The sequence below is a fragment of the Saprolegnia diclina genome (genome assembly GCF_000281045.1).
Source record: "Saprolegnia diclina VS20 unplaced genomic scaffold supercont1.15, whole genome shotgun sequence".
In the NCBI taxonomy this organism is placed as follows: Eukaryota; Oomycota; class Saprolegniomycetes; order Saprolegniales; family Saprolegniaceae; genus Saprolegnia; species Saprolegnia diclina.
In genome coordinates, this window is record NW_008246082.1 from 680693 (window position 1) to 706397 (window position 25705).

Sequence of the window (25705 nt, forward strand, 5' to 3'; positions counted from 1 at the left end):
GCGATGAACAACTTTCAGCGGCTATTGGACTCGGCCCGGGAGGACGTGGCACGAGGGACCAAGACCGTCGCGCGGCGCCTACGGTCCCCGGACGTCATCGAGAAGGTTCGATGGGCTTCCTTGGCCGATATCTCTTGCTGCTGCGTGTAGGTGCTGACGTACCTCTTGGAGCTTGACGAAGATGGTTTCGGCGGTAACTTGACCGGCGTCGCCCACGTCCAAACTCAATTTTCGTAGATTTGTTTGCGTTTGAGCAGCGCGTGATTCCGTTCTTTGAAGGCGGCGCCACCGAGTACCGCCTCGAGTGCACGCAAGCCCACGACGAGTTTCAAGCTCTCGTCGAGACCAAGCTCGAGCGCTTCTTGATTCAAGAGGGCTGGTCGCCCCCCGAGTTTTACGACCACCTCCGCGCTGAGCTCAGCACGACAGACTCGCTTTCGAGCGAGCACGAGCACGCGGAAGATCTCGTACGCATGATTCACGATGCGTTCGACTTTGACTCGTGGGCGCAGAGCATGCGCTGGAGTGCGAACGGCCTCGCGCGCTTTGACGAAGCTTCCCGCAAATAATACACCATTTGTATGCACACGGTATTACTATTTGCGGCTCTTGGCGCTGCCGAGCTGGTCCGCGAGCCACTGGATGCCTTCTTCGACGCCGCGCCCCGTGATGGCGTTGCTCGCCCTAGAAATCATGGTTACGATGCGCGCTTTCTGTCGCGTTGTACGTGATGTGCCACGTCTTGTTGGAGAGTTTCTCGAGCTCGAGCTGCCCCATGCACTCGACCGGCGTCAGCGAATGCGCAAGGTCCATCTGCCGTTCCATGAGACCATGCAGGCTGCGGAGGGTACTAACCTTGTTGGCAAAAAACAGAATCGGGATTTTCTTGGGCGCTAAGTCCTTGTGGGCGAGGATCTGCTCGAGCTCGTCCTTGACGACGCACATGCGGATCGTGTCGGTCGAGTCCATGACAAAGATGATCGCCTACGCCATAGTATCTGGAACAGCCTCGTGCATTTCGCTCTACCTGCACGTCTTGGTAGTAGTTCTCCCACAGCGATCGGTATCGGCTCTACCAGCATCGTGAGCCCATCGCACTGGACGACGACGACAAAGACCTGGCCCGACATGTCAAAGACCGTAAAGCTCAGATTGTACTTGGTGAACTCTTCGACTTGAAACCCGACCGTGGGCACAACCTCGGTCGCTTGGCTCTTGCGCGGCTTGAGATGGTTCACGAGCGTCGTCTTGCCGCTGTTGTCGAGGCCGACGACCAAGATGCGGACGACCGTCTTCTTCATGCCCAAGGCCGACGCCAGCTCCTTGAAGAGGCCCATGCTATTGCTTGTGCTGTCGACGATTGGCACCTGCGGTTGCTCGCCTCGATATAGAACCGTAACCGGCGCCGGATAGAATCCGGATGCGACTGGCGTCTCAACCAACACCGACGCGTTCTATGCCCCAGCACAAGACAGCACGAACAAGAGTTAAGTTAATAAGTTTACATGGAATAGACTGACGTGCAGTGAGGATAAGATAATAGTGTGCAGTTGTTAGTGAAGCTGGCGCAAACCGACCGTGGTCACGGACAGCGCCTTGGACGCGACGAGAAGCGCTTGATGGAGCACCCACTTTCGTTCGTGCACCTTGGATGGCCGGCAGAAGCCGCGATGGCTGACCTCGTCAATGGCTGCATCCACAACGCCTTGGATCGTGCGCGCCGCGTCGTCGTAGGTCTCGATCGCCGTCGAAAGCTCGGCGACGCGAGCTTTCCGCAGCTCATGCACGTCAAAGCGCAAGGCGATGAGGTCCGACGTTGCATCGCCGAGCTGCGTCTCCAGTGCGTCGGTCTTGGCGACGGCGTGTGCCAATGCTGCCTCAAGCGCTTGAATCTGATCACAAGCGGCTTCTTGTTGCGCGACGTCGTGGGCCAGCTGCCGGTTGAGTGCGTTTAGCTTGGTGGCTACTTGGTCGGCCGCGCGGCGTTGCGATGCCGTCAGGTCGTCCATCGTACGCTCGGCAAGTGCGAGCTTGGACTGCATAAACGCAACCTTCTCGGACGCCATGGCCTCGACGGCGGCTTGGAGCTCGGTCGCGCGGGTGCCGTTGGCTGCCTCGGTGGCGGTGTGGGCGTGAGCCAGGTCGGCCTCGAGCAGCGCAATGCGGGTGTAAGCACGTTGCACCTCGTCGGCAGTGTCGCGCTTCGCTGCCTCAGCCGTGGCCAAGGCCTGGTCTTGCGCCTCCTTTGCCGCCGCGCCTGCTTGGGTGAGGGCTTGTTTAAGCAACGCAATCTCATCCCGAGCACGTCTCGCCAGCGTGGCCTTGTCTTTGGCGTCTTCCTGCGCCACCTTTGTGGCAGCGAGCGCAACGGCGATGTCGAGCTGAAGCTGCTCGTTTTGTGCCAGCGCTCGGTCCAAGGCCTCGCCCTTGAGCTGTGAGTCGTCGAGGGCTCTCTTGGCAACAAGGGCTTGGGCGTCGGCGGCGTCTCGAGCGGTCTGGACTGCAGCGTCGGCTTCAGCCAGCTCGGATTGAAGGCGTGTGATTTGCTCGAGTGCTCGGCGCATGGCGTTTGCGCTCTCCGTAGCGTCGACTCGCGCGGCTTGTACGGCAGCGCGGGCATCTGCGAGCTCCCGCTCGAGGCGGGCAACGTCGTCGCCTGTCTTGCCTTCCGCTAACTGCTTGTTGGCTTCGACTTCAGTGCGATCTTCTGCCAGCTGGTTTTGAAGCGCGTGGAGTGCTTCGAACGCCCGGGCTTCGGACGCGAGCGTGGCGTCGTCGAGGGTTGACCGCACGGATGCGAGCTCTAATGTTAGCACGCTGACTTGGGCGGCCACGCGCTGCACTTGTGCGTCCAGTCGCTCGCGGTGGGCGGCTTCCAACGTCTTTTGCGCCTCGGCGGCCTCGGTGCGCACGCGGAACAAGCTCGCCGCGTGCTCCGTTGCCAGCGCTGCGACTTGGGCCGTATGCCGCGCTTCGAGCATATCGAACTTCTCTTGGAGCTCGTGCAGTTGCTGGTCCTTGAGACGCAGGTCGTGGCGATTTTGGCGCGAGGTCGACGACGAGATGCGCGCTGCCGAGGATTGTGAGAGCATGGAACCCGGCGTGGGCTTGGTTGATGCGTTCCAGCGTGGTCGACTCATCGAGCAAAGTCCAGTTGTGGCGCACGGATCCATCGCGTTCGTCGTCGTAAAGACAAGAGGTTTCTTCAGTATGTACAACGATATGGTAGAACCCACGGTCGACGCCTTTCCATCACAGTTGCCCTTGGCCACGCACATACCACAGCACAATACACCAGCAAGCTCTCTCTTCTTTGACGCCTCGCATGGGACTCGAATTTTCTGCCCGACTTTTCTACTCTCGTACATCACGAAATATCTACCGATAAATACAAGTATTATACACTCAATCCCAACACGCTGATGTGCAGAACGGGGTTCCTACCGCAGACAATCAACTCGTATGAACACGCAACACACATATATTCAATTTGCTCAAAGAAAGGCCCACTTTCCAAATTTGATGCCACCTACCGACGTCGCTTCGTCACCAATGCAGCTTGCGGCAAAGAAACTTGTCGAGCAACATGGACATACAGCCCGCGCAATTGCTCTCGCATCGGTCCTTGGTGTGTGGTTAGCCGAAAGGCCTCGTTCAAGCAACCTGAGATTTGTTGACTTGCCACTTCAAAGAACCGACCTCCAAAGCCTGATGCATGTCGAGCTTGACACTCAAATGCACTCTCTTTTCATGCCTGACGTTGTCAGTCAAAAGACCAGCAGGCTTGCGAGTACAAAGCCTGTGCGGAGGAATATATTGCTTTGGGCCGGTGTGCGTGGCTGCTTGCGGCTCTCCTTGAGCGTGAAGTACGATGCATGATGCGCACGCCTCCACGTCGTAAGCAGCGAGCGCGACGCCTGCTATGCACACGAAACGCAATGGTTCCGAGAGGGTCATGTGGTCGTGAGCAAGGGCCTCGAGATGCCAACGCGGTCGTCTCAAAATCGAATATGGCGCGCTTCATCCGGATGGTCCGGATACTGGCTCTCTCCCAAGCAATATAATTTTAAATATTCAAATTTGGCATTTGCCGTTTTGGGGCCGCGAAGGAGACGACGGGGCGATCGATGACGATGTTCGACTGGGAGATGGAAGACGTGAACGAAGACCTCTTCGGGAACCCGTACAACGCCCAGGAAGCCTTCGCCGCCATGGACTTCCCCATGTCTCCGCCATCCGCCAAAGGTACATGCTCTGGCACCGACGATGACGACTCATAATGGATCGCAGGCATGAAGAACCTCAGCTTGGCACGATACCACCTCCGGAACGAGGTACATGGACGCCATTGATGCCACGGCTTCAGCACGTGTGTAGCTCGAGAAGAAGCGCGCGCGTCGATGCACGCTTGAGATCTTCCAGGAACAGTTTGCCGATTGCGCGCCCGATGCGACACACTCGACGCTTCTGGCCATGGATGTACGTGCGTGTACATGGGAATCATCGACCTGAAAAGCTTGCATGTCGGTAGGACGACGACAGAGACCTCATGGTGCCATTTCAGACCGCCAAGACACGAATTCCACGCCTGTCCCCGGCGGTCGCTCGATACCCGAAGAAGGACGATCGGCCCACCGCGCCGCGACCACTTGCGAGCAAACTTGTTCGCCCCACACAGCTGGCGGCCGCATCCTCGCTGCTACGACCAACGCAGCTCGCGTCAGCATCCAGCACGGCAAAGCGCCCGCGCGCCATGGAACTCACTATTCCGCGCAAGCGATTCCAGCCGGCGCCGCCATCGCTGCCGTCAACGTTGGCACGGAACAAAAGCCGTATCCCGCTGCGGCAGGTCACGTGAAGTACGTGCCCGTCCCGGTGTTTGTACTATTATTTATGCTGAGAGCTCCAAGCCGAGCGGAGGACGCCCTCCGATGCGGCAAGCGCCCCAAGGTCTAAACGAAAATGAATGGTTGATCTTGTATCGATAAGCTGTACGCTCCGCTGCCTCATCTGCAGACCTCGCTGTGCGATGCTGCACCTTCTGCCAATTAACCGGAAGATCCATTTGACGTTTCGGCCCCGTCAGCAAGATCGCGACAAGAGATGGGCGACGCGGAGGCCAAGGGAACGCGCAGCCGACGCATGTCCAAGCACACGGCCGACGATAAAGAGGCGAACGATATGGATCTGCACATGCAGGATGTGAACGCAGACGACAAGCCGGTCATCACCAAGCGCATGAGCGGGTGGGGTGTCGAGGGTGGCGAGGCCGCAGCCTCGACGGCCAGCGGCGAACAAGAGCCCTCCGAGACGAAGCGCGGTCGTCGGCGAAAGGACGAAAAGCAAGGCGAAGCGTCGTACGTGCTGCGAGTGTCCTGACCCTCTTCAAGCACATGTGCAGGAAGCCCAAGAACCGCCACTTTGACGACGATGGCGAGACGACAGGTACAAGCGACTGATGGCTTTCATCGACACTCACGGCCCCGAACAGAGCTCGTCGAGATCCCAGACTTAGAAGAAGAGGAACGCGAACCTGATATTACGACGCAGAGTAGACGCCACGGCTGCGATGTCGCTTGACGATCCCACCTAGTTGCCGAGGCGCCGCGCAATACGGCGCGCATTGTGCAGTCGCTCAAGGAGCTCGAGCGCGACGTCAAGTACGCGCTGCCGAGCGTACGACGCTGCGTCTGTTCGTATCGAATGCCAATCGCTGTGGATGTAGACAGGTAGCATTGACCTGCAGCTGCTGACGAGCTTTCTCTGCCCCCAACGCGCGGTCCGCCTTCCCACCATATCCCTTCCATGTTTTATCCATGGCTGCTAGGTCATTGAGGAAGACGAGGCATGGGATTTCGACTCACTCCTCCGCGACGTCTTCCAAGAGGTCCAGAAGGAGCTTGAAGAGAAGGAGAACCAAGACGAGCTCGACGGGAACGGCGGTATCACGGCGGCCGCGAATTAATTTGTTGCAAATTACTTTTCCCGACGCACCTCGAACTTGTGCTCGACGGCGTAGACGCCGACGGACTGGTCGCCCTCTTCGTCGTACTCGGCCCAGTCCTCCGAGAGGTTGACGTTCTCAAAGACCGTGCCGCTGTCGGCGCACGTGATTTTGTAACCGTCTTCGGGGCTCCAGCTAACGGGCTCGATGCCGCGGCACTCAAAGCCCACGAGCGGCACGTACTCGCCCGAGTCGTTGGCAGAGATGGCGCGCGTGAGCTTCTTGATGTCGCGCACGACCGTGAGCTGGCTCTCCTTCTTGGCGCCCGGCCACTTCATGAGGAAGTGCGCCGTGCCGCGGCTGCCCGAGACCTCGAGCTCTTCTTCGTCCGAGACCCAGATGCCCTCGCGGGTCTCATCGCCCGTCGGCTCCTTGATGTCCAAGCACCAGCGGTGGAGCGCCGGCGCCTCGATCGACCCGACGTTCTCAAGGTCCGCCTTGACGTACAGCACGAAGAGCACCATGGTTGCTTGGAAGTTTATGGCCACCCCAGGCGTTTGTCGCTGATTGGCCCAAATGTTCTACCGGATAAAGGTATCCGGATGATGAATGCTTCAACACTTCAACATGGCACCACGATGGCTCTGCATCGCAGCCTCGATCGCGTCGACGCGTGGGACGTTGATGAGCCGATAGAAGGCAGTCGATCCGACGCGTACGTGGAAGAGCTACGTGGGAGGCGTACGTCGTAGTTGAGCGAGAGCAAAAATTGTATCGACCCTCGGACTTGGATGTTTTGTTTCGTAGTCGAGCACCTTGCTACGAGGTGCGCATCCCCTCAAGAGGCAAATTGACTCGTTAGGAACGTCCCTCGCAGCCGTACGCGGTGCGGTAAGCACCCTTTGTCTCAGCTTGGCTTCGTGCGGTCCACCGAAAACGCTTCGGTATCTCAGCGCAATCTTGGGAGCGCCGTTACATGACCCAGTTGTCGCGGGCAACGAAGCGGTCTGGAATATGTGGATGGGATGATGCTACCTCCGGAGTTTGAGCGGCGTGCATCAGTTTGCTCACTTTTCTATTTGCCTGCTGCTGCCGCTCCGTTCCGTCATGGACGCAACCGGTAGCTACCACGAAGCCATCGATATCAAGGAGAAGCGCCTCCAGGACGAGGGCCTCGACAACAGCCTCCCTGCGGATGTCCTCGACCAGATCAAGGAGTACCGCAACGTCATCTACTGGTCGCTGCTCTTCCTCGAGGGCTCGGCCATGTGGGCCTACTACTCGTGCTTGACGGCCCAAGACTACTACGCCAGCACCTTCCCGGACGTCAAGTTTGCCTTCTTGACGACTCCTGTCTTGACGTGGCCGCTCACGCTCGGTCACATCATCCAGATGTGGTTTGGTCTCGACCGCTCGCTCGGCAACATGAAGCGCGTCATCATCGGCTACTTTGTCTTTGGTCTCTGCTGCATCCTCATCATCGTGCAAGGCTACCTTGACATGAGCCAGACGGCGGGTGCCACCATGGTCTTGATCTGCTTTGGCTGCGTCGGTGCGGCCCAGTCGCTCACCGAACCGACGTTCTATGCAGTCGCATCGCTCTTCCCGGATGCGCACTTTACGAACGCGATCCAGGTCGGCAACGTCGCGGCCGGTGTCCTCAACGTCGTGTTGGCTGCGCTCATCCACTTGGCGGTTGGTGGTATCCACGACACGGACCCGGCCAGCAGCGTCAAGCTCTCGTTCTTCATCTTTATGGTGCTTTTGTTTCTCATCTCGGTCGGTGCCATCATTGTCTACCACCGCCTTGAGAAGATCCCGTGCGTGCGCTACCTCCTCGACCGCGCGGCGACCGACCACGTCAAGAACGGCGAAGTGTCGCTGCCGCAGCTCTGGTCCAAGTTCTTCCGCGTCGGCAAGGTCATTGTGGTGCCCATGGTTGCGCAGTTTATGCTCTTCTTCTGCAGTTTGGCGATCTTCCCGGGTATCGGTATCTCGTCGACGTTCAAGCTCAAGTCGGTCACGTCGTCGCCGGGTGCCCCGTGGATCATCTCGCCGGGTGTCGTCGGTCCGTTCAACGTCGGTGATCTCATCGGTCGTCTCGCCTCGACAAAGGCCGCGATCAAGTTCTTCTCGATGCGGTTCTGCTTTGTCTTTTCGTTCTGCCGGTGGGTGTGGCTGCCGCTCCTGCTGATGACAGCATCCACCAACTCGCTGTATGCATTTGGGGACTCGCAGTGGGGCGCGTACGCATTTTTGCTGGTGCTCTACTTGCTCTTGGGCGTCACGGGGGGGCTCTTCTCGACGGTTACGATGGGCATGGGTCCGCTTCTGGTGCCGCAGGAAGACCGCGAAGCTGCTGCGGCGCTCATGGTCATGTTCCTCTTCCTCGGCATCTCGAGCGGCTCGACGTTTGGGTGGGGTATCAGCAACAACCACTGGCTCGGTCTCTAAGCGACCCGTGGTACGACTCGGCAAACGACAACGCGTGCCAAGTAGGACGAATAAGACAATAAATGTACTTCGTGGTGTAGACGCAATGTGTGCTCTCACAATGTCTTTGTCGCCACCAAAATGTAGCGACGTGTGTAGTACGCCCACGTACCGTAGACGTTGCAACGTAGTATACCGTGGCGGCCAGTCGAACAATTGACTGGTCTAGTCGACTAGAATGTACTCGATACTCGTCACGACTATTGGTGTATGTATAATCTCAACTCGTCATAAACTTTTGGAGCAGGTGGCGCGACACTTGCTCCTCGGCGATGACGTTGAGGCGGCAGTACATGTGCGCGAACGGTTCGTTCATATCGCCAAAGATCTTGGGCAGCGTCCGCACAAAGGGCCGCGAGTAGATGACCGTCCGCAGCACCGTCCGAATGCAGCCATCGGCGTCCGTCTCGGTCTGAAAGAGCACCCTAAACCAGAGAAGTTAAAATCGTTGGTTGAAGCAGAGAGGTACCCGCCGACTTCTTCGCGCCGAATGGTGTGGGGGTCCGAGGGCGACGGCACGAGATCGTCGCGGTCCACCGACTCCCACGTAAAGATCGAGTACTGCGGGTGATGCAGCCGCGTCACAACGTCCAGCGACTCGAGCCGCACCTCGGGCATGTTGGGCACCGTGTACGCAATGTGTTCGTAGTGCGTGTTGCTGTCGACTTGCATGAGGAGCTACGAGCATGGTCACCTCATAGCAGTAATACTTGGTGTACCTTGCGGCGACACAGGCCGGGGTTGTCCACGACCCCTTGGGCGTCAAAGCCCCAAAAGATGTCCCAGAACACCTCCGAGACCGTGCGGTGGTCAAAGCTCGTGATCTCGCAGACGCGGCAAAACTTGATGCTGACGTTCTCACCCATGCTCGTCATGCGCACATCCACGTACGGCGGGAAGGACGGGATTGAACGTGTGTCCTCCATGACCTACGTCATCGTCTCTTCTCAGTGAGCCGTCCACGAGCTACACAAGCGTACCTGGGTGTACATACGGGCCGGGCCCGGACGCGCGATCTCCGAAAGCATCGCGATGCGCTTGACGGGGTCGACACCGAGGTGATGGAACGGGTGGTACACGTTTGGGCCGGGGCCTGTGTCGACCTGCAGCGGCGCGTTGAGCCAGAGCCCTCGGAGCGAGTGGCTCATTTCCATCTCGGCCGCACCGAGCGCAATCTCGATCGAGCCCGTCTTCTGGACGACACCGCGGTGGGCCGACGGACCGCGCCGCGCCTTAGCCAAGGCCTCCGTGAGCTCTTGCACTTGGTTCCGGAGACCGATCAGCTCTTGCTTTTGGCGGATCCGGTGCTTCCGCGCCGACTTGGCAATCTGCGCCCGGCGGCGCGTCTTCTTGTCCTCGCTCAGCGTTTTGTCTTCCTTCTCGCCGTCGCTCGACCACACGGTCGACTCCTTCTCGCGGTCGTCTTCGGTCGGCGCCTTGCTGCTGGTGGCGCTCCCCGGCGCCTGCCTCGTCGCCATCCTTGATCTTGTGAACTGACCGAGCCGACCAATGTGCAGTTCCAACCATAGGGGGACCTATGAAAACGAAGTGCCATCTGGGAAGTACCACCGTGAAAAATACAGAGCGTTTCTCACATTTCACACGGCGTACCGCCACACAACAGCGACGTAGAACATTGTTCACGCGATCCGAGACGCAGTGCCAACAGTATCAGTGCGAGCCGAGGGCTCTTGGGTTACAGCAACGCCAAGCAAGTCCAGTCACTCACTGCTACGGAGCGATGCTGCACAGGCAAGAAAGCTTGGCCAGTCCCATCACGTCGCCCAGATCTGATTCAGGTGCATCGGACACTGAAGGTACTCCAAGCTGGTGCGACCAGAGTACCCAATACTGTACTGCGCTCACTGCCACCCGTGCAAGAGCAGGCTATTCCGACGAGCTGGGTCGGCACATTCAGCTCGTCGCGCTGCTACGAGCATGCAAAGCCCCAATGCCATCTCAGTTCTCAGCTGCGGGTGAAGAACTGCCGATGATGCACGTGGCCGGCTGAGAATAGCTACTGCGAGTGAGTCACACAGCTGGATGATGCGCCCATGAAAGTCGTCCCACAGCACCGCGGCACCACGGCCCATTCGGAGCATCAAACGTCATCCAAGCCTCGACATGCGAATGCGGTAAAGTTCTTGGTTTACACCAATGTTATTACCCGTCAAGTCCCAGTGCGAGTGTAGTGCGAGGTGTCGTTGGCACCTTCGCTTCCTCGCGCACGCAGACCTCGTAGAATGACAGGCAGCGCCTGCGACTCGACGTACTACAGACAAGACACGGCCACGATTCTTGGCGCAACGGCTGGGTGGGTTTGCATCGGTGCACATTTCACTGCCACTCGTTCACGGATATCAGCAACGGACAACAATAGACACTCGCTAGTTTAGTACCGCGGCTCCACATGGAGCTGCGTGAAATCACACCGAATCACACTTCCATCACGGTGTGAAATGTGTGATGCCCTCACAAAGCTTCGGGGTCCCACTCTTGAAACGCAGGTGGTCGATCGCTTGCGACAAATGGGTTAATCGGATTTGACGCGTAAAACTTGCAAAAGCGAATGCAGACCAACGTATGCGTTCTGACGATTAACCCTCTCCGGCTGGGTATTTCCCTTGTCGCTGCAGCACCAGCTGGGCTCGCACTTGAAGACGATGACGAAGGAAGGCGTGTACCTCACGCTCGGCGCGCTGGCGTCCGTGACCTTTGTGCTGTGGGAAGGCTCGGCGCTCTACTTCTCGTCAAGCATCCGCCACTGCACCGCGCCGTCCACCGAGGCCTCGGAGGCGGCGCTCAAGCTGCTCATCATCGGCGACGTGCACGTGCTGGGCCACCGCCGGCGCTACTGGATTGAGCAGGCGTGGATCGACTGGCAGGCGTACCTCTCGTTCCAAGCGGCCTTTGCTGCGCTGCAGCCACACGCCGTCCTTGTGCTCGGCGACCAGCTCGACGAGGGCACGGCTGCGACGTCCGACACCGACTACAAGGTAGCGTCCATTCGTTTCCGGTCGCACGACGGCCGCCATGCCACGGTGCATGTACCCATATCGCATGCGTAGGAATACACCGCGCGCTTCTTCCAAGTGTTTGGCCCGATCAAGACCGAGACGCTCTTCGTCGTACGTCCATTGCATCGATCTACCTCACATCGACATGGGCTTGATGTAGCTCGGGAACCACGATGCTGCGTACGGTCCGGGCATGACGCAGGCGCTCGTGCGCCGCCACGAGCTTGGCTTTGGGCCTGCCAACCGCCTCGTGACGCTCAACGACATTGACTTCATCGTGCTCAACACAATGGCGCTCGAGACAAACGTGTTGGACCACCAAGTGTACCACGGCGCCCACGCGTACTTGCTTTGTCCTCCACCTCGACGATCTCAATCTCAATAATAGTCTTCTCAACCAGATCGAGACGCAGCGCAAGTCGCCCGAGCACATCAAGCGGCCACTCGTCGTGCTCACGCATATTCCGTTCTACCGCCCCAACGATCTCAAATGCGGTACTTCGCTTCGCTCTAGGGCCTCGTACGAACTTGCACGCGTAGGGCATTTGCGCACGAAGGAGCGGGCGCACTACACGTACGAAGACCCGGCTTTTCCATACGTGGAGCAGGACCACGTGCTCTCCAAGGGGCTCTCGCAGCGCATTCTGCAGACGCTCGAGCCCGACTACATCTTCTCGGCGCATACGCACTCGGTGTGTTACTACCACCACTACCACGCCATGGCCGCCACGGGCGCCGTCAAGACGATCCCAGAGTACACAGTGCCGACGTTTACATGGGGCCAGCGACCCGACCCGAGGTAGCTGCAAACTACTTGATAGATTGAAAGAACGCTCGTGCTGCTAGCTTTGCCATTGCGCTCGTGCACCATTCGGGGCAGAACGACCGCGAGAACCCGCTCAACGTGCACGTGACGACGTGCAGCCTCCCGACCGAGATGGACTATGTGCAGTGGCTCCTCGCGGTTGGCGGCTGCCTCCTCGCACTCTTCCTCTATGTGTACTACCGCTGCTACTACCTCAAGGCCGTCGCGCGTCAAAAGAAGGCCAAGCACTAAGACACCAGCAATGCTATATACATTATTATATAACCTACTGCTGCGGGAACTGCAGCCCCGCTTGCTCCATATAACTCAGAAGCATTTGCCGCTCGTTCGGCGGCAGCATCGCGAGCTGCTCCTGGCTCATGCCCGGCGGCAAATTGAGAAACTCGTCGCCTTTCTGGCGCTTGGGCTCGGGCGCGCCAAAGCCAACTGCGTCGCGCTTGAGACGCGGGTCCGCACGCCGACGCGGGTCGCCACGCGGGTCGCCACGCGGATCGCCACGCGGATCGCCACGCGGATCACCACGCACGTCGCGGGGGTCACGCGACGAGGCCATGCCCATGGGCGGCGGCATGCTTTGCACGGGCGGTGCAAGACCGAGGATACCGCCGGACGGTGGTCCCCGGGAGCGGCTCGAGAGAAGTCCTCCGGTCGGCGCGGGCCCACCCTGCGCATTGTACGCTGTGAGCCGAGGAGGGAGAAGGACGAGTCGACATACCGAAAACGGGGTCGCGGGCGTCTTCATGAGCTGGATGTTGAGCGCCTTGTACGACTCGATGATCGCGTGGGCGAGCACCGGGTTGGCGTTGAGCAGCGTCTTGGTCATCTCGGGCTTGGCGCGGGCGTACTCGCGAAAGGCCACGAGCATGTCGTAGATGGGCACGCGGCCCTGCGCGGCAACCGCGGCCTCGATGCTCTTGATGATGGCTTCGCCCGTCACGCCGCTCTGGCGGTCGCGGTCCGTGCCTTGGCGCTCGCCGCCATCCGCAAAGTCCACGCGCAGGTTGCGGCCGTTGATCTCGTAGCCATTCAAGTTGCGCATCGCGCTGAGCGCCGTCGCGCCGTCGTTGTACTCGCAAAAGCCGTAGCCCTTGGGCTTGCCCGACTCGCGGTCCGTGACGAGCCTAAAGACACTCTATGTAGAGAGCGCCGCTAGAGCGAAGCGCACGCACCGAAAGTTGACGACGGGCCCGGCCTCGGAGAAAATCTCGCGCAGCATCTCCTCGGTCACATCGTACGGGATGTTGCCGACTACACGAGCGCACATACGAGAATGAGCCAGCGCTATGGCGAAGGTCCATGGGCATGCACGGCCACGGACGTACCAAAGACGCTGCGCTCCTTCGCGGTGCCCATGCGGTTCTTGCTCATCCTGCCTGCCGCTGGTTATTATGAGGTGGAGTTGCTGGTTGGAGTATCCGGATAGCACTGCTAATTGCCGTATATAGTACGCGAAATTCTGTCGGGACTCAGCAGCAACAATAGTGTACATTCGGCGATCCAAGCTTGGACTAGACCAAGCCCCGACCCAAGAGCGCCATGTCGACGTCACCGCGCCGACGCAGGGCGTGGTCGGTCACAGTGCTGCACGTTTGATTCCCAGCGTGCGTACACCTAGCCCGCGGGGTTAGGGTTCGGTCGGATCTTCTCGACAATCCCCAAGGCATACGTGTACACTGGGCGCTCTACACATTCGCATCTCACGTATCCTATCGCTACAACCTACTAAATGTTCAACTACTCGGGCCCGTCGTACTTGAGCGCCACGTTGAAGTTGGTGACCGCCGTATCGGGTAGCACGAGGTACTGCGAGATCTCTTCCGCGGCCGACCGGAGCTGCGCCAAGTGCGCGTACGTGTGCGCCGCAGGGTTCAAATGCAGCTGCTTGACGCTCTCGACCCACGTCACTGCGCGGTTGACGTTGGCTTCGATCTCGCCGTAGAAATGCCGCATCTCTTCGTTGGGAAACTCGAGCTTGTCTTGCTTGGCGTCGCCCAAGAGGATCACCAGCTGCGAATACCTAGCATGCACCACTCAGCACGGATACCACATCGTCGTCGAGACGTACCGCGGGGCCGACTTGTTGGCCAGCGTGAGCTCGCAGGCGCGGACGCACCACTGGATCGCGCGCAGCTTCTTGTGCGCGGCCTCGAGCTGCACGAGCGCTTCGTACCGGCGGAGCTCGTCGAGCTGCGTCTGAAGCGCGGCGATGACATCGGGGAGGCGCGGCAGAATCGACCGGATCGAAAACGTACTGAAAAAGTGCGCCTCAAAACTTACAATCGCATTGTGGAGGTCCGTGCCCCGAAGCACGAGCGCGCGGAGGTCGTCGAGCGCCGGGAGCTCCACCGAGAGGCACTCGCCGCGCGCAATGAGGCCCACGACTTGCTTGGGCGTCGGGCGGGACCGCCGCTTGGAGGCGCCAACGCCCTGCCGGAGCGCGCAGGCGCTGCAGCGGTACGCCTCGAGCGTGCTCATGACGGTCGGCGAGATGCCAATGCACTTGGCGTGGTACCATTCGTCGCAAAAGTCGCAGCAGACCATCGGCACGTTGTCGACGGGCTCGCGACAGAGACAGTAGAGCGGCGCTGGCGGCCCGCCGCGGTACATGTAGGTCTTGCGCCGAGCTTGGCAGCACTCTTGGCAGAGGTACGGGGCTTTCGGCGGGCGGTCCGACGGCGCCCCGACGCACGCGAGGTGAAACTGGCGCGAGCATCCCGAGCAGCGCATCAATGGCACCTTGCTCGAGCACACTTGTTGGCAGACGCAGACAAGCGCCGTCAAGTCGTCTTCGGTCGCACTGGCGGCGTCGAGGACGTTTTGCAGCACAAAGACACCGTCCGGGTCGGAAGGCACCGGGTGCTTGAAGAGCCCAAACGCCCGCACGTGCCAGCGCCGCGCGTCCTGGATGCGGTTGTGCAGCTGTCGACGCAGGAGCGACGACGCGGGGATGCCGACGGCCTCGGCCTGCGCTTCAAACTGGAGGGCGTCTGCGAGCGCAATCTTCTCGTCCATGCGCGTGGCCACGTTGGCTTCCCACTGCTTGCCGTCCTTGAGGCGCTGCAGTAGCTGGACCGCCTCCATGGGCACGGCCGGCAGCTGGATGAGCCGCTTCGCCATGTCTTCGAGCTCCTCGAGCGAGATGACGGCGCGGACCTTGTCTTCAAGCGAGAGCTTGAGCCGCTCGCTGTCGCAGAGCGCGCGTAGCTCCGAGAGTTTGTCGAGCTTCCAGCCCTGGTGCACGAGGTTGCGCGCCGGTGAGCTCCAGAGCGCGTTGAGGTCGAGCATCGACGGAAACATCTCAAAGACGGTCCAGTCCTGCGGCGGCACGTTGTGCACGTTGGTCGTCGACCGCATGAGCAGCGTGTTGGCGGCCAGCAGCCAGTTGACGTACGCGAGGTCGCTCATGAGCAGACTGCGCTCGGGCACGAGCACGCCGAGCGAATGGAGCGAGTCGACCGCCGCTTGGATCGTCTCGACGAGCGCCGAGAGCGGCCCTGCCTCGTCCTTGAGGAGCGTCGTCCAGTCGTCGGCCACTTCGTCGAGCGGTCGGCCTTGCTGCATTTTGAGGCACACGATTTGCTGCATGATACCTTGGGCGGCCACCTGCTTGGCCTCGACGTCCTGTTGCAGCGCCTTGAGGCGCTCGAGTTCGGGGATGACAAAGGACATGGTCGAGGCCTCGTTGATGAGCGCCTGCAGCTCCTTCATCGTGGTCGTCGGCTGCTTCCGCGTCTTGTCCAAGAGCGGGCTCGCGCGTCCGCGCCACGCCAGAAAGAGCTTGTACGTCGCTTGGAGCGTCGCGAGCACGTCGTGGGGCACCCAAAGCCCCTGCGCAACGAGGGTTTCGCCAATGCGCACGACCTCCTCGAGGCCCTTGACGGTCGAGAACGTCTTGGCCTGCACTTCCCAGCTCGTGAGGTTGGTCACCTTGGTCTCGATCGCTTGAATGTACTCCAAGAGCTGGCTCGGGTGCATCCGGTACAAAAAGCACCCAAACTGGCTGGCGTCGCACTTGCACATGATGTCCATGTGGTCGGCGCACCCCACGTGGCGGCAGCGGAGACACACGACGGCCTGCAGATAGCAGTACTGCGCACATCGCGAGCACCGGAGACCTTCGTTCTTGCCCGAGCGGCCGGCCCAGAGCACCATGCGCGACATGCGCGAGCCACCCGCCATCATCTTCCCCGAGGCCATCATCTTGCCCGCAGCCATCATCTTGCCCGACCGCCCTTTCTGCATCTTGGTGGGAGGCTCGTCAACGTCATCGCCGTCGTCGTCGGCCTTGCAATCCCGCATGCGCGCCGAGTTGCGCGTCGACGAGGACGCGCGGCCGTGGGACGCAAGGTACGTCGTCATGTCTTCGGCCTTGGGCAGGCGCTTCCCGGCCGTCTCGAACGCGAGCGCCTCTTGGTAGACTACACATAAGACACTGAGCATCGACGGCAAGGGCACGCATCGTCGGACGTTGCTTGAGACTCGGGAGGAGCTGCGACACAAAGCCCGGGTACTCCATCGTCTTGGTGTGCTCGATCGCCGCCAGCGTGAGCGTGCACAGAAGCGCGTCGTGCGAGAAGACGGGCACTTTGCCAAAGCTACGCGCGCCACTCAGATCTCACAGGAACGATCCCGAGTACAAACCGCTTGTAGTTTTGGACCGCTTGGTGGCCCCACGGCAGCCAATCGGGCGTCGCAAAGTTGACGGCTTCGGCGAGGTTGAAGCCGTTGTTGAAGCCGCCGTGGTACGACGACGGGAACGTCACGATGAACTCGTTGGGCTCGTGCGTCGCGCGGTACACGGGCACGCCGTGCTTGCGCAGCGTCTCGGGCGAAAACATGGTCACGAGCTGGAGGTGCAGATCCGGCTGGTGCACAAAGAGGTCGGGCGTCAGCTTGCGCATGACGGCCTCCATCTTCCCGGCCGCGTGCCCCGGGACTCCGTACCACGTCTTGGGCGCGCCGCGGTGGAGGTACGAGATCGAGTAAAAGTTGTGGTCTTCCACGTGCCAGCAGAACGTCGAGAAGGCCATGCCCACGTAGAGCCAGGGCACCATGACGCCCTTGATGTCTTCGTCGAGGTACTGGAGCAGTGACCCGTTGAGTTTCGGGAGGTTGGTGAGGTTCCACGGGCTGCTCGCGTACATCTCGAGCTGGTTGATCGCGTCGAAGTCCGCCTCGTTCTTCATCGCGAGACCCTCCACGAGGAGCGCTTGGAGCGCGACATCGCTCGGGTCGAGCTCCTTGGCGTGCAAATGCACGTTCTTCCAGCGCTCGAGGAGCCGCGACCGGAGCTTCTTGAGCTTGTCGAGGACCGGGAAGCCGGATCCGTTGACGCCCGTGTCCACGTCGCTGCCGTACTCGACTTCGATCTTGTGGTTGGGCGAGTTGAGGAGCCGCCAGTACTCGGCCTCGAGCTCCTGCGGCGTCGGTAGGTTCCCGTCAAAGTGCTCCGACAGCCACTTGTCGGCCTGCGCCTTGAACGCTGCGAGCGTGTACTCGGGGCCCGTCTCAAAGCCAAACTTTTGGCTGGTCGACGTCGTCGCCGCCTTCTCGTTCATGCACGATTCGCAAAACCAGTCGCCTTGGGGCATCGTCGCCAGCGGCGAGGCGATGCAGAACGCGTGGTACCCGCCGTTGCAGCCGTCGCAGAGCAGCATGCGGTCGCGGCAGTCGGCGCGGAGGCAGATCTGGCAAATCTCTTCCGAGAGCGCCAGCTTGGCCATGGCCCTACAACACAAAGTTTCATATGCATGCAAATGAGTCCACGGAGCGTACGGGTCGCTGCCGTTGGCGAGAATGAACTGCATCGTCGCGTACGACACTGTGTCTTTGGCGCCGTCTACGCCAGCACGCGTGAGCGTCCACGCATACTCTAAACTAGACAACGTACTCGCATATTCGATCGCGACGGACGGCTTCTTGCCGCCCATGACGCGCTTGACTTCGCCCAGAAGCGGCTCGGCGGTCTGGAACGCGCGGTAAAACTTTTGCTGCAGTCGAACAACCGGCGGCGACAAGCGCTCCGTGCGCGTTTGGTCGGACGCGAGGCCCGACGGCTCGAGCTGCGACGCCGGCACGGGCTCTTGCTCGTCCGGCATCAAGATGCGCGGACCATTCTGGTTCTTTCGAGGCCGGCCACGGCCGCGCTTGATCAAGCCAGGAAAGATCGCCGGCGGACTGCTGGCGTCCGAACTCGTTGGCTTTTGGGGCGTCGACGGCGCGGTCTCCGACTTGCGCGGCCGACCGCGACCGCGCTTCTTCATGACGATCTGCGGCGAGCCCTCGTCGTCGTCGTCTTGCGTTGACGGCGTCTGCGCTGGTGTTTGCGCCGGTGTCTGGGCTGGTGTGTGCAGCGGCGTGGCCGGCGCGGAAGGTGCCGTGACGTCGTCTGCCGTCGACGATGTCTTTTCGTGCTCTTCGTAGCTCAAGAGATGGGTGTGGTAGAGGTCGCGAACGTGGTTGCTCGAGGCCAGCGGAATGCGCAGCGTCGAGAGCGCATTGAGGTTCGCAATCACCGCGGGCCACTGCTGGTCCGTCTCGACCGCTGCAAAGCCGCCAAGCTCCGAGACGCTTCGGTAGAGCAGCTGGAACGGCACGGGCTTGCCATCGATCGACGGCAGGTCGTGCATCGGGGCACCACGGCGGTACTAGCAAGAACAGGCACCTTTAAACCACCCACAAATCCATCTTTGCAGCGTACGTGGAACATGCGCAGGGCCTCGAGGAACTGGCCTTCCTCGCGGGCATTGCCCTAGAAACGATTCGCCTTGCGCATCCATGCATCGAGACGTACCTCGATGCAGTAGAGGGGCTGGAGCCGGGTGCGGAAGCGGAATTTTTTTTCATTCACGGCGAACGGCGGGCGCCAGCCTTTGGGCGGCACGATCTTGCAGATACCGGTCTTGCGCGCCTCGTCGCGGATGCTACAGTCGGCGTGCAGTCGAATTTAGTCGACTAGTTTGGCTACCTCGAAATGTAGTGCAGTGGGTTTTCAAACTCCGCCGGCGTCGGGTAGAAAATTAAGCACGGTGGGCAGATGTAGCCATTCGTCTCCTGGCAGACGCCGTCGGCTTCGGCGGACATTGCCATGCGCGCAAGTGAAGCGAGACAAGCGGCGTCGGTGGCCGACCGAGAAACCAGAAATTGTCACCGGCGACGCCAACCACCGAACCTAAAGAAGCCCATACAAAACCCAAGATCTGAATCTTCCCCTACCCGCGTTACGACGCACGCGATTGGCCAAAATGCGACGAATCCGCCGCCGATTGGCTAAAAATAAACTGGCGCTTTGCCGCATAAAACGGAGCAAGAAAATGGAAGGGTTCGGGCGGCGGTGGGCGCGGTGGCGGTGCCGCCGCCGGCCATGACCGCGACCGAAGCGCTTGCGCCACCGGTGAATCGATGGAGAGTGGCGGTGCAGAGGGCTCCTGAAAATTGCAGCCTGTCGTGACGCCTATGGACTGAGAAACAACCGACCGCCTTTGGAGCGACGGCGCACCGCCCGCGCGTCGGTGCACGTCGTCGTGGCCTGCGCAGAAGGCTAAATCGAGCGACGCTGCATTGGTACACTGCATGCATGCTGGAGATTGCTACGGTGTATATGCGCTCTCGTGTCCTCCGTCGAGACTACGGCGCTAGACTACCGGCTAGTGCTTCCGCTTCGGCACCGCAGTGCTCGCAGACTGCATCAACCGTGGTGACAGCGGTGCGATCGACACGATTACGACGTGTAGATTCGCCGCGCTATCAGCAAAGTGCAAAGCGCGCTGCTAGTCTTGTTCGTTCGGGCACGGCCTTTTGCTCCGATGACGGTGTTCGACATTGCTCTACGCCCCGTCGCCGCCTCCGTGTTCCGCCAGCACTCGCGTCCATGAGTCTACCTACCTCGATGCGGCCATGGGCAAGACGCGCCGTGTCGCCATCGAGCGGATGCTGGGTGCAAACAGCTCGTCATGTTGCAGCTGCCACGACCGGCATTGGACTGATCTTGGTCGCACTCTTTTTTTCAGAAAGGCAGCTCTTCATACAAACACCAAGCTATTCAGGAAGCAAGGGATTTAAAACCAAAGTGGATCCACTTGTGCGGAAGCGAATCATTTCGACTTTGGACCGACGACGATGAAGATCCAGGCAGCGCTCGCGGTCACCGCGCTCGCGATGGGCGTCGCAGACGCGGCCTCGTTCCGCATGAAGATGGAGAAGGTCGACGACGCGACCTTTGTCGAGAGCGTCATGTGGCACCAGCCGCGCAGCCAGCGCACGGCCGTGTGGGACCCGACGCAGGCCGACCTCACGGACGACGTCGTGCACGACAGCGGCAGCGTCGTCATTGAGAACTTCCAGAACGCGCAGTACTTTGGCAAGATCGAGCTCGGGTCGCCGGGCCAGAGCTTCAACGTCATCTTCGACACGGGCTCGAGCAACCTGTGGGTGCCCAACCGCGCGTTTGGGGCGCACAAGCACTACAACCACAGCCTCTCGTCGTCGTACAAGGCCAATGGCACCGACTTCCACATTCAGTATGGCAGCGGGCCCGTCTCGGGATACTTCTCGCAGGACACGCTCAACGTCGCGGGTATCCAGCTGCAGGACCAGATCTTCGCCGAGGTCAACGTCACCAAGGGTCTTGGGCCCGCGTACTATCTTGGTCGCTTTGACGGGATCTTTGGGCTCGCGTTCGACTCGATCTCTGTCGGCCACGTCGAGACGCCCTTCCATCGCATGCTCGCGACATTGGACAAGCCCCTCTTTGCGTTCTACCTCGGCACCAACCAGCCGGGTGAGCTCACGTTCGGGGAGCTGGACCCCAAGCACTACACGGGCGAGATCTCGTATGTCGAGCTCTCGAGCTCGACGTACTGGCAGATTCCGCTGGACGGCGTCACGGCCGGCGACCAAGCCATTGCGAGCAACGTCCAGTGCATTGTCGACTCTGGCACATCGCTGCTTGCAGGCCCAAAGGCCGAGATCAAGAAGCTCGCCAAGGAGGTCGGCGCCCACGCGTTCATTATGGGCGAGTACCTCATCCAGTGCGACTCGCCGGGTCCCGATATTACGTTTACGGTCGGCGGCAAGGCGTATACGCTCACGAAGCAAGAGTACATCATCCGCAGCGGCCCCGTCTGCCTCTTTGCGTTCATTGGCCTCGACATTCCCGGCAACCCGCTCTGGATCCTCGGCGACGTCTTCATGCGCAAGCACTACACGGTCTTCGAGTGGTCCACGACCGGCAAGCCCCGCATTGGCTTTGCCAACGCTGCATAAAATTCGTAGCATGTTGCATCCATATCTTTGCCTTCTCGGCTTGACACGCTTTGCAGCGCTGTGGCTCGAGGAGTGTGGTCTCACGAGACTGCGGTCCACGCAGGGGAGGAGGCGGTGCCAATACAGTGTAATACGTCCTCGGTTCGAGGACAATCGATCGCCCATGGCGGGCTAGTACGGTCCATGCACCCGTGTCGCCGAACGGACACGCGACATGCCACGCGGCTCGTCCCAGCTATGAGTTCTTATTTGCGGTCGCGCCACGGCGCCAGAGCCACGGCAAGCAGAGAGGGCCGCCCTGCGTAAGTGCTACAGCCACGTGGATGCGCGCGACATGTGAGGCGTCCACGGCGACCGCGGAGCTCCCGCCGACGTCCGCGCTGATGTCTCCGGATGTTCAACCTCAGATTCGCCACCCTTAGCCAAACTATACTTACTTCAAGTGTCTTGGCCACCGCGGTCGTTGAAGTGGGCACAGCGATATGATTGGCTGAAATCTTAACCGCTCTACCAATCACGCGCGCGTCGTCGGCCACAAGGTGCAACAATTGCCAAGTTGCACGGTACCAACGCGATGGCGCCCGTCGATCGCGGCTAACGAGACGTGGACTAGGAACGTGTCCAGCATGGCCGAGAAGCAGCCTCTGCTACCAGGTCTCAATCTACGCGTCAACACGGCGGCCGAGCCCCGGCGCGTCGGGTCCGGGCGCGAGACGCCGACGCCGGTCTCGAGCACGCAGAACCGCCAGTCGCGCCAGTGGCGGTTCTCTGTTGTCGAAGAGCTTGCATCGCCCGTGTTCCGCGACGACTTTGACGAGATGCCATGGGATGCCAAGCAAGGTAAGATTCCAATCTCTCTAGCCCGACGATGCGACGCGATGCTGCAGCGTCGACAACGCCCCACCCGTTCGAGTACAACCCCCAGAGCTCGGCGCCGCGGCTCCGGACGCGCACTAACAGCCTTGGCGCGCTGCGTGATGGCGGCAGCCAAACGCCCTCGACGTACCCAAGCGATTGCGCTTGCAGCTTCTGCAACCTGATCATGATGCGGTAGGTCGACGATCCCCGAGAACGACGCGACTGTGTTTGACGGCGCGTACCACTCGATGTACATTTCGCCGCACCCCAAAGGTGCGCTTCGACACTGACGCTCGCAATCGCTATACTGTGCTAGGCTGGCGCGGTATCGTCGTCTTGCTGCAGAGTCCCGTGCTCCTCGTCTTGATCGGGCTCTTCTCCGCCTTCCTCGGGTACTCGACCTCACTTGCATTTCGTCTCACTGCATATCGATGCGCGCTAGGCTGTGGCTCGACGCCATCATCTTGCGTGTGACCGCCTACCACCAAGCGCTCGCCAGCAACGGGTTCGCGCACACTGCTACCGTCGCTCGCTCACGACCCTTGGTGTAGCTTTGGCGTCTTCTTCCTCTTTTCCCTTGCTGCCGGCATCCTTGGGACAGTACGATGCATCTTTGGATTCTGAAATGGCTCTCAATATGGTTGTCGATAGCTTCTCGTTCACTTTGTATCGCCGGAAGCTGCAGGCTCGGGTCTGCCACAAATGAAAGTCGCGCTCTCTGGTTCAAGGTCCTGCGACTCGATCACATCGTAATGGTGTCGTAGGTGTCGACATGCATGAGTTCCTAAGCGCACGCTGCCTCGTCGTCAAGATGGCGGGGCTTGTCATGGCGTACGCGGCGGCGCTCAGTATCGGCAAAGAAGGCCCGTTCATCATGATCTCGTGCTGCTTTGCCGAGTGTTTGATGCAGATGGACATTTTCCGCCGCATCCACGACGACTCGGCCAAGCGGTACGACGTATCTCTTCCAAAGACAAGTTGTCTCAAGTAGTGTGGACGTAGGCTCGAGATGCTCGCGTGCGCGTGCGCCTCGGGCGTTGCGGCGACGTTCGGAACGCCGTTTGGCGGCGTCCTCTTTGCCGTCGAAGTCACATCGTCGTTTTACATGGTGCGGACGCTTCCGCGATCGTTCTTTGCCGCACTCGCGGGCTCGATCACGATTTCGTTTCTGGTCACGAACGGCAAGTACGGCCTCTTTGACCGGTCCGCGGGTCTCGGCCTCATCGACACGGACTTTACTCGGTGCGTTGAGGTATGGACAACTTGTATGCAACAGGGTGCTGTAGCGAATTCACATCCGTGGACATGTGCATCTTCATCTTTATCGGTGTCGTCTGCGGCGTCCTCGGCGCGGTCTTCATCTTTGTCATCTCGATGCTCGTGCGAGTGCGCGATCGGTGGTTTCTCAGCTCTCGGTACGCCACGTTTTCCGCCAGGTCTTGAAACACGAGGTAGCGGCCCGCGACTACTGTACAAGCGCCTCGGTATCGTCATCCTCGTGACGTTGATTGCCAACATTTTCGATTTCTTTGGCGATCCGGCATGGTTCCTCGACCACGGTAGAGTTGATTTCACGGAGGCACTCATCGACGCATCACGCAGGCTCGCCGCAGACGATCATCAATACGCTCTTCACCAAGGCCGACTCGAAAGAAGAGGGCGCGGAGCTCGCGCGGTCCCTCATCACGTTCTTCCCGCTCAAGTACATATTGACCATGAGTATGCAAATACCTGAATCTACATATATGAAGGGCCTTGATGTAGTCTGCGTCGTTGTGCCGTTGCCCGCTGGTGTCTTCACCCCGACGTTTGTCATCGGCGGCATCTTTGGGCGCATGATTGGCGAAGCCATCCAAGTCACGGGCGTTGTCTCGACCGAGTTTGAACCGTTTGAATTTGCGATCCTCGGCGCCGCCGCCTTCTCGACTGGCGTCACGCGCGCCATCTCAACCGCAGTCATCATCATGGAAGTGAGCCACAACGGGTACGAGATGTCTCTCGCCGACGACCGACGTAGTGTTTTGTCCGTAGGTACCTCACGATCCCCGTGTCCATCTCCATTTTGGCTGCATACTTCACGGGCGGTCGCTTCATCGAGAATGTGTATGTCTCCTTCCGCGTCATACTGCGATTCAACGGTTTGTAGCTACGACGTGCTCATCACGACGTCACGCTTGCCGCGCTTGCAAAAATTGCCGAAAGCGGCCTACGACATTCCGAGCTGGGAAGTCATGAAGGTCATTTCCTCTCGACTTTCTAGTAGAGTCTCACGAGGGTCGTGTAGACGGTGGATGCGATGGTTGTGCTGAGCGCCGACGCTACGTACCGGCGCGCAGAAGAGCTCCTCGCGCTCTCGGGCGACCCCGTCTTCCCCATCGTCGTACGACCAAACTAAGGTCTAATACCGACTCTTATCTTGCTGGTATGCTAGGACTCGTCACGGTCGATGCACTTGATTGGCGCGGTGACCCGGACGCGCCTCCAGCAAGCGATCGAGTACTGCTACCTCAAGACACGGCTCATGCCACCGCAGGCCAAGGTACTTCTCGTCCTACAGAGGTATAGATGCGTAATAAGATCTTAGGACGACCGCACCAAGCAGCTCCTCGACTGGCGTATCCAGTTTGCATTTCGACGGGGCGGCCACGTCCTCGGGCTCGGCACAAACACGATCCTCGAGCGCACCAAGCTGACGGTATCGACGCCATCAGCGATCAGATCTTATGCGGCTGTTAGGTGCTCGTAAACCCGAGTCCGTTTACTGTCGTGGGCATGACCAACATGCAGCGCGTCGATACGATCTTCCGCATGCTCAAACTCAACAACGCGTACGAGTGTTTGAGATTTGCCCATCATCCGCAAGAGTATATTTGCTACGTAGGTATGTGACGCACTGCGGCCAGCTCGTCGGCGTCATCTCGCGCGCGCGTCTCATGCAATTCCTCAGCACGGTACGTCGTTTGATGGCATCTCGACCGTCTCTGCAGCACTATTTGCAGACAACCAAGTACCGCATCCCCGGCGTCCTCAAGCACGTGAGCCACATGATCAGTGAATGCTGCCCCAAAGACAAGAAGCCCGTCCCCAAAGACGAACCCAACTTTGACGATTACGTCCAAGTCCCCTAGTGATCACTTTTGTGGTCGTGTAACCCTAAACCTCCGTGCTCGCGTTATCATGGGATCACATGAACTTCGCCCGATGCAAACGCTACGGAGACACGTGCATGCATCAAGTTGATACATTCGTCGTGCAATATTTACTTGATCATGCTCGTCAAGAAGAAGAGGAAGATGGTGAGGA

The 25705-nt window shown here is 59.9% G+C and overlaps 13 protein-coding genes across 16 annotated transcripts; 7 read left to right on the forward strand and 6 right to left on the reverse strand.

Moving 5' to 3' along the window:
- Positions 1-588, forward strand: SDRG_05795 (hypothetical protein). The gene is made up of 3 exons (XM_008611532.1): positions 1-105; positions 151-193; positions 238-588. Exons 1-3 carry the CDS (start codon positions 4-6, stop codon positions 567-569), a joined length of 477 nt encoding a protein of 158 aa, XP_008609754.1. The 5' UTR covers positions 1-3; the 3' UTR covers positions 570-588.
- Positions 589-596: 8 nt separating this feature from the next.
- SDRG_05796 (ADP-ribosylation factor-like 6) lies at positions 597-1337 on the reverse strand (the record flags this gene model as incomplete). Its single annotated transcript, XM_008611533.1, has 5 exons — positions 597-684; positions 728-813; positions 856-984; positions 1028-1072; positions 1119-1337. 5 exons carry the CDS (start codon positions 1335-1337, stop codon positions 597-599), a joined length of 567 nt encoding a protein of 188 aa, XP_008609755.1.
- A 132-nt stretch (positions 1338-1469) lies between these two features.
- SDRG_05797 (hypothetical protein) lies at positions 1470-3145 on the reverse strand. The gene has a single exon (XM_008611534.1). The coding sequence runs from the start codon at positions 3138-3140 to the stop codon at positions 1554-1556; it is 1587 nt and encodes a 528-aa protein (XP_008609756.1). The 5' UTR covers positions 3141-3145; the 3' UTR covers positions 1470-1553.
- A 944-nt stretch (positions 3146-4089) lies between these two features.
- On the forward strand, positions 4090-5022 carry SDRG_05798. Of its 2 annotated transcripts, XM_008611535.1 has the most exons (5): positions 4090-4245; positions 4291-4334; positions 4378-4479; positions 4532-4859; positions 4911-5022. In XM_008611535.1, exons 1-4 carry the CDS (start codon positions 4128-4130, stop codon positions 4856-4858), a joined length of 591 nt encoding a protein of 196 aa, XP_008609757.1. In that variant the 5' UTR covers positions 4090-4127; the 3' UTR covers position 4859; positions 4911-5022. The 2 variants fall into 2 exon arrangements, with proteins under 2 accessions (XP_008609757.1, XP_008609758.1); XM_008611536.1 differs by having other exon boundaries at positions 4532-5022.
- A 48-nt stretch (positions 5023-5070) lies between these two features.
- SDRG_05799 (hypothetical protein) lies at positions 5071-5993 on the forward strand. Its single transcript, XM_008611537.1, has 6 exons — positions 5071-5357; positions 5402-5445; positions 5492-5551; positions 5594-5676; positions 5726-5779; positions 5828-5993. Exons 1-6 carry the CDS (start codon positions 5104-5106, stop codon positions 5963-5965), a joined length of 633 nt encoding a protein of 210 aa, XP_008609759.1. The 5' UTR covers positions 5071-5103; the 3' UTR covers positions 5966-5993.
- Positions 5977-6468, reverse strand: SDRG_05800 (hypothetical protein; the record flags this gene model as incomplete). The annotated part of the gene is made up of 1 exon (XM_008611538.1): positions 5977-6468. One exon carries the CDS (start codon positions 6466-6468, stop codon positions 5977-5979), a length of 492 nt encoding a protein of 163 aa, XP_008609760.1.
- A 503-nt stretch (positions 6469-6971) lies between these two features.
- SDRG_05801 (hypothetical protein) lies at positions 6972-8478 on the forward strand. The gene has a single exon (XM_008611539.1). The coding sequence runs from the start codon at positions 7052-7054 to the stop codon at positions 8396-8398; it is 1347 nt and encodes a 448-aa protein (XP_008609761.1). The 5' UTR covers positions 6972-7051; the 3' UTR covers positions 8399-8478.
- Positions 8441-10125, reverse strand: SDRG_05802 (hypothetical protein). Its single transcript, XM_008611540.1, has 4 exons — positions 9418-10125; positions 9157-9366; positions 8907-9115; positions 8441-8862 (listed from the first exon to the last, which is right to left on the reverse strand). Exons 1-4 carry the CDS (start codon positions 9913-9915, stop codon positions 8658-8660), a joined length of 1122 nt encoding a protein of 373 aa, XP_008609762.1. The 5' UTR covers positions 9916-10125; the 3' UTR covers positions 8441-8657.
- Positions 10126-11060: 935 nt separating this feature from the next.
- SDRG_05803 (hypothetical protein) lies at positions 11061-12601 on the forward strand. Its single transcript, XM_008611541.1, has 6 exons — positions 11061-11433; positions 11506-11565; positions 11615-11796; positions 11843-11949; positions 11995-12253; positions 12301-12601. Exons 1-6 carry the CDS (start codon positions 11101-11103, stop codon positions 12509-12511), a joined length of 1152 nt encoding a protein of 383 aa, XP_008609763.1. The 5' UTR covers positions 11061-11100; the 3' UTR covers positions 12512-12601.
- SDRG_05804 (hypothetical protein) lies at positions 12546-13648 on the reverse strand (the record flags this gene model as incomplete). Its single annotated transcript, XM_008611542.1, has 4 exons — positions 12546-12944; positions 12996-13401; positions 13450-13528; positions 13603-13648. 4 exons carry the CDS (start codon positions 13646-13648, stop codon positions 12546-12548), a joined length of 930 nt encoding a protein of 309 aa, XP_008609764.1.
- Positions 13649-13935: 287 nt separating this feature from the next.
- On the reverse strand, positions 13936-19434 carry SDRG_05805 (hypothetical protein). The gene is made up of 9 exons (XM_008611543.1): positions 19248-19434; positions 19074-19203; positions 18981-19031; positions 18171-18927; positions 18056-18119; positions 16922-18007; positions 16748-16875; positions 14346-16698; positions 13936-14297 (listed from the first exon to the last, which is right to left on the reverse strand). The coding sequence occupies exons 1-9, from the start codon at positions 19367-19369 to the stop codon at positions 14015-14017; spliced, it is 4974 nt and encodes a 1657-aa protein (XP_008609765.1). The 5' UTR covers positions 19370-19434; the 3' UTR covers positions 13936-14014.
- Positions 19435-20016: 582 nt separating this feature from the next.
- SDRG_05806 (hypothetical protein) lies at positions 20017-21576 on the forward strand. The gene has a single exon (XM_008611544.1). The coding sequence runs from the start codon at positions 20399-20401 to the stop codon at positions 21542-21544; it is 1146 nt and encodes a 381-aa protein (XP_008609766.1). The 5' UTR covers positions 20017-20398; the 3' UTR covers positions 21545-21576.
- Positions 21577-22054: 478 nt separating this feature from the next.
- Positions 22055-25657, forward strand: SDRG_05807 (hypothetical protein). Of its 3 annotated transcripts, XM_008611545.1 has the most exons (22): positions 22055-22107; positions 22158-22384; positions 22432-22546; positions 22599-22675; positions 22719-22794; positions 22845-22907; positions 22954-23002; positions 23054-23123; positions 23167-23353; positions 23405-23644; positions 23689-23817; positions 23858-23961; positions 24005-24121; positions 24167-24386; positions 24434-24505; positions 24549-24639; positions 24687-24782; positions 24834-24941; positions 24987-25097; positions 25139-25230; positions 25284-25353; positions 25402-25638. In XM_008611545.1, exons 2-22 carry the CDS (start codon positions 22171-22173, stop codon positions 25528-25530), a joined length of 2430 nt encoding a protein of 809 aa, XP_008609767.1. In that variant the 5' UTR covers positions 22055-22107; positions 22158-22170; the 3' UTR covers positions 25531-25638. The 3 variants fall into 3 exon arrangements, with proteins under 3 accessions (XP_008609767.1, XP_008609769.1, XP_008609768.1); XM_008611546.1 differs by lacking the exon at positions 22055-22107 and having other exon boundaries at positions 22128-22384; positions 25402-25657; XM_008611547.1 differs by having other exon boundaries at positions 23405-23961.
- The last annotated feature ends 48 nt before the right edge of the window (positions 25658-25705 follow it).

Excerpts from the sequence above, each read along its gene's own strand:
- SDRG_05795 (XM_008611532.1), top strand. The coding sequence starts at position 4 with ATGAACAACTTTCAGCGGCTATTGGACTCGGCCCGGGAGGACGTGGCA. Across the intron at positions 106-150 it reads CCCCGGACGTCATCGAGAAG|GTGCTGACGTACCTCTTGGA; the intron begins GTTCGATGGGCT and ends TGCTGCGTGTAG. Across the intron at positions 194-237 it reads TGACGAAGATGGTTTCGGCG|ATTTGTTTGCGTTTGAGCAG; the intron begins GTAACTTGACCG and ends CAATTTTCGTAG.
- SDRG_05797 (XM_008611534.1), bottom strand. The coding sequence starts at position 3,140 with ATGAGTCGACCACGCTGGAACGCATCAACCAAGCCCACGCCGGGTTCC.
- SDRG_05798 (XM_008611536.1), top strand. The coding sequence starts at position 4,128 with ATGACGATGTTCGACTGGGAGATGGAAGACGTGAACGAAGACCTCTTC. Across the intron at positions 4,246-4,290 it reads GTCTCCGCCATCCGCCAAAG|GCATGAAGAACCTCAGCTTG; the intron begins GTACATGCTCTG and ends AATGGATCGCAG. Across the intron at positions 4,335-4,377 it reads GATACCACCTCCGGAACGAG|CTCGAGAAGAAGCGCGCGCG; the intron begins GTACATGGACGC and ends GCACGTGTGTAG.
- SDRG_05799 (XM_008611537.1), top strand. The coding sequence starts at position 5,104 with ATGGGCGACGCGGAGGCCAAGGGAACGCGCAGCCGACGCATGTCCAAG. Across the intron at positions 5,552-5,593 it reads ACCTGATATTACGACGCAGA|TTGCCGAGGCGCCGCGCAAT; the intron begins GTAGACGCCACG and ends GATCCCACCTAG. Across the intron at positions 5,780-5,827 it reads TTCTCTGCCCCCAACGCGCG|GTCATTGAGGAAGACGAGGC; the intron begins GTCCGCCTTCCC and ends CATGGCTGCTAG.
- SDRG_05801 (XM_008611539.1), top strand. The coding sequence starts at position 7,052 with ATGGACGCAACCGGTAGCTACCACGAAGCCATCGATATCAAGGAGAAG.
- SDRG_05802 (XM_008611540.1), bottom strand. The coding sequence starts at position 9,915 with ATGGCGACGAGGCAGGCGCCGGGGAGCGCCACCAGCAGCAAGGCGCCG. Across the intron at positions 9,367-9,417 it reads CGGCCCGTATGTACACCCAG|GTCATGGAGGACACACGTTC; the intron begins GTACGCTTGTGT and ends ACGATGACGTAG. Across the intron at positions 8,863-8,906 it reads CGGCGCGAAGAAGTCGGCGG|GGTGCTCTTTCAGACCGAGA; the intron begins GTACCTCTCTGC and ends TCTCTGGTTTAG.
- SDRG_05803 (XM_008611541.1), top strand. The coding sequence starts at position 11,101 with ATGACGAAGGAAGGCGTGTACCTCACGCTCGGCGCGCTGGCGTCCGTG. Across the intron at positions 11,797-11,842 it reads GTGTACCACGGCGCCCACGC|TCTTCTCAACCAGATCGAGA; the intron begins GTACTTGCTTTG and ends TCTCAATAATAG. Across the intron at positions 12,254-12,300 it reads GGCCAGCGACCCGACCCGAG|CTTTGCCATTGCGCTCGTGC; the intron begins GTAGCTGCAAAC and ends TCGTGCTGCTAG.
- SDRG_05805 (XM_008611543.1), bottom strand. The coding sequence starts at position 19,369 with ATGGCAATGTCCGCCGAAGCCGACGGCGTCTGCCAGGAGACGAATGGC. Across the intron at positions 18,120-18,170 it reads CGTCGCGATCGAATATGCGA|ACGGCGCCAAAGACACAGTG; the intron begins GTACGTTGTCTA and ends GTGCTGGCGTAG. Across the intron at positions 16,876-16,921 it reads GCGGTCCAAAACTACAAGCG|CTTTGGCAAAGTGCCCGTCT; the intron begins GTTTGTACTCGG and ends TGGCGCGCGTAG.
- SDRG_05806 (XM_008611544.1), top strand. The coding sequence starts at position 20,399 with ATGAAGATCCAGGCAGCGCTCGCGGTCACCGCGCTCGCGATGGGCGTC.
- SDRG_05807 (XM_008611547.1), top strand. The coding sequence starts at position 22,171 with ATGGCCGAGAAGCAGCCTCTGCTACCAGGTCTCAATCTACGCGTCAAC. Across the intron at positions 23,003-23,053 it reads CTGCCGGCATCCTTGGGACA|CTTCTCGTTCACTTTGTATC; the intron begins GTACGATGCATC and ends GGTTGTCGATAG. Across the intron at positions 24,506-24,548 it reads GGTCGCTTCATCGAGAATGT|CTACGACGTGCTCATCACGA; the intron begins GTATGTCTCCTT and ends AACGGTTTGTAG.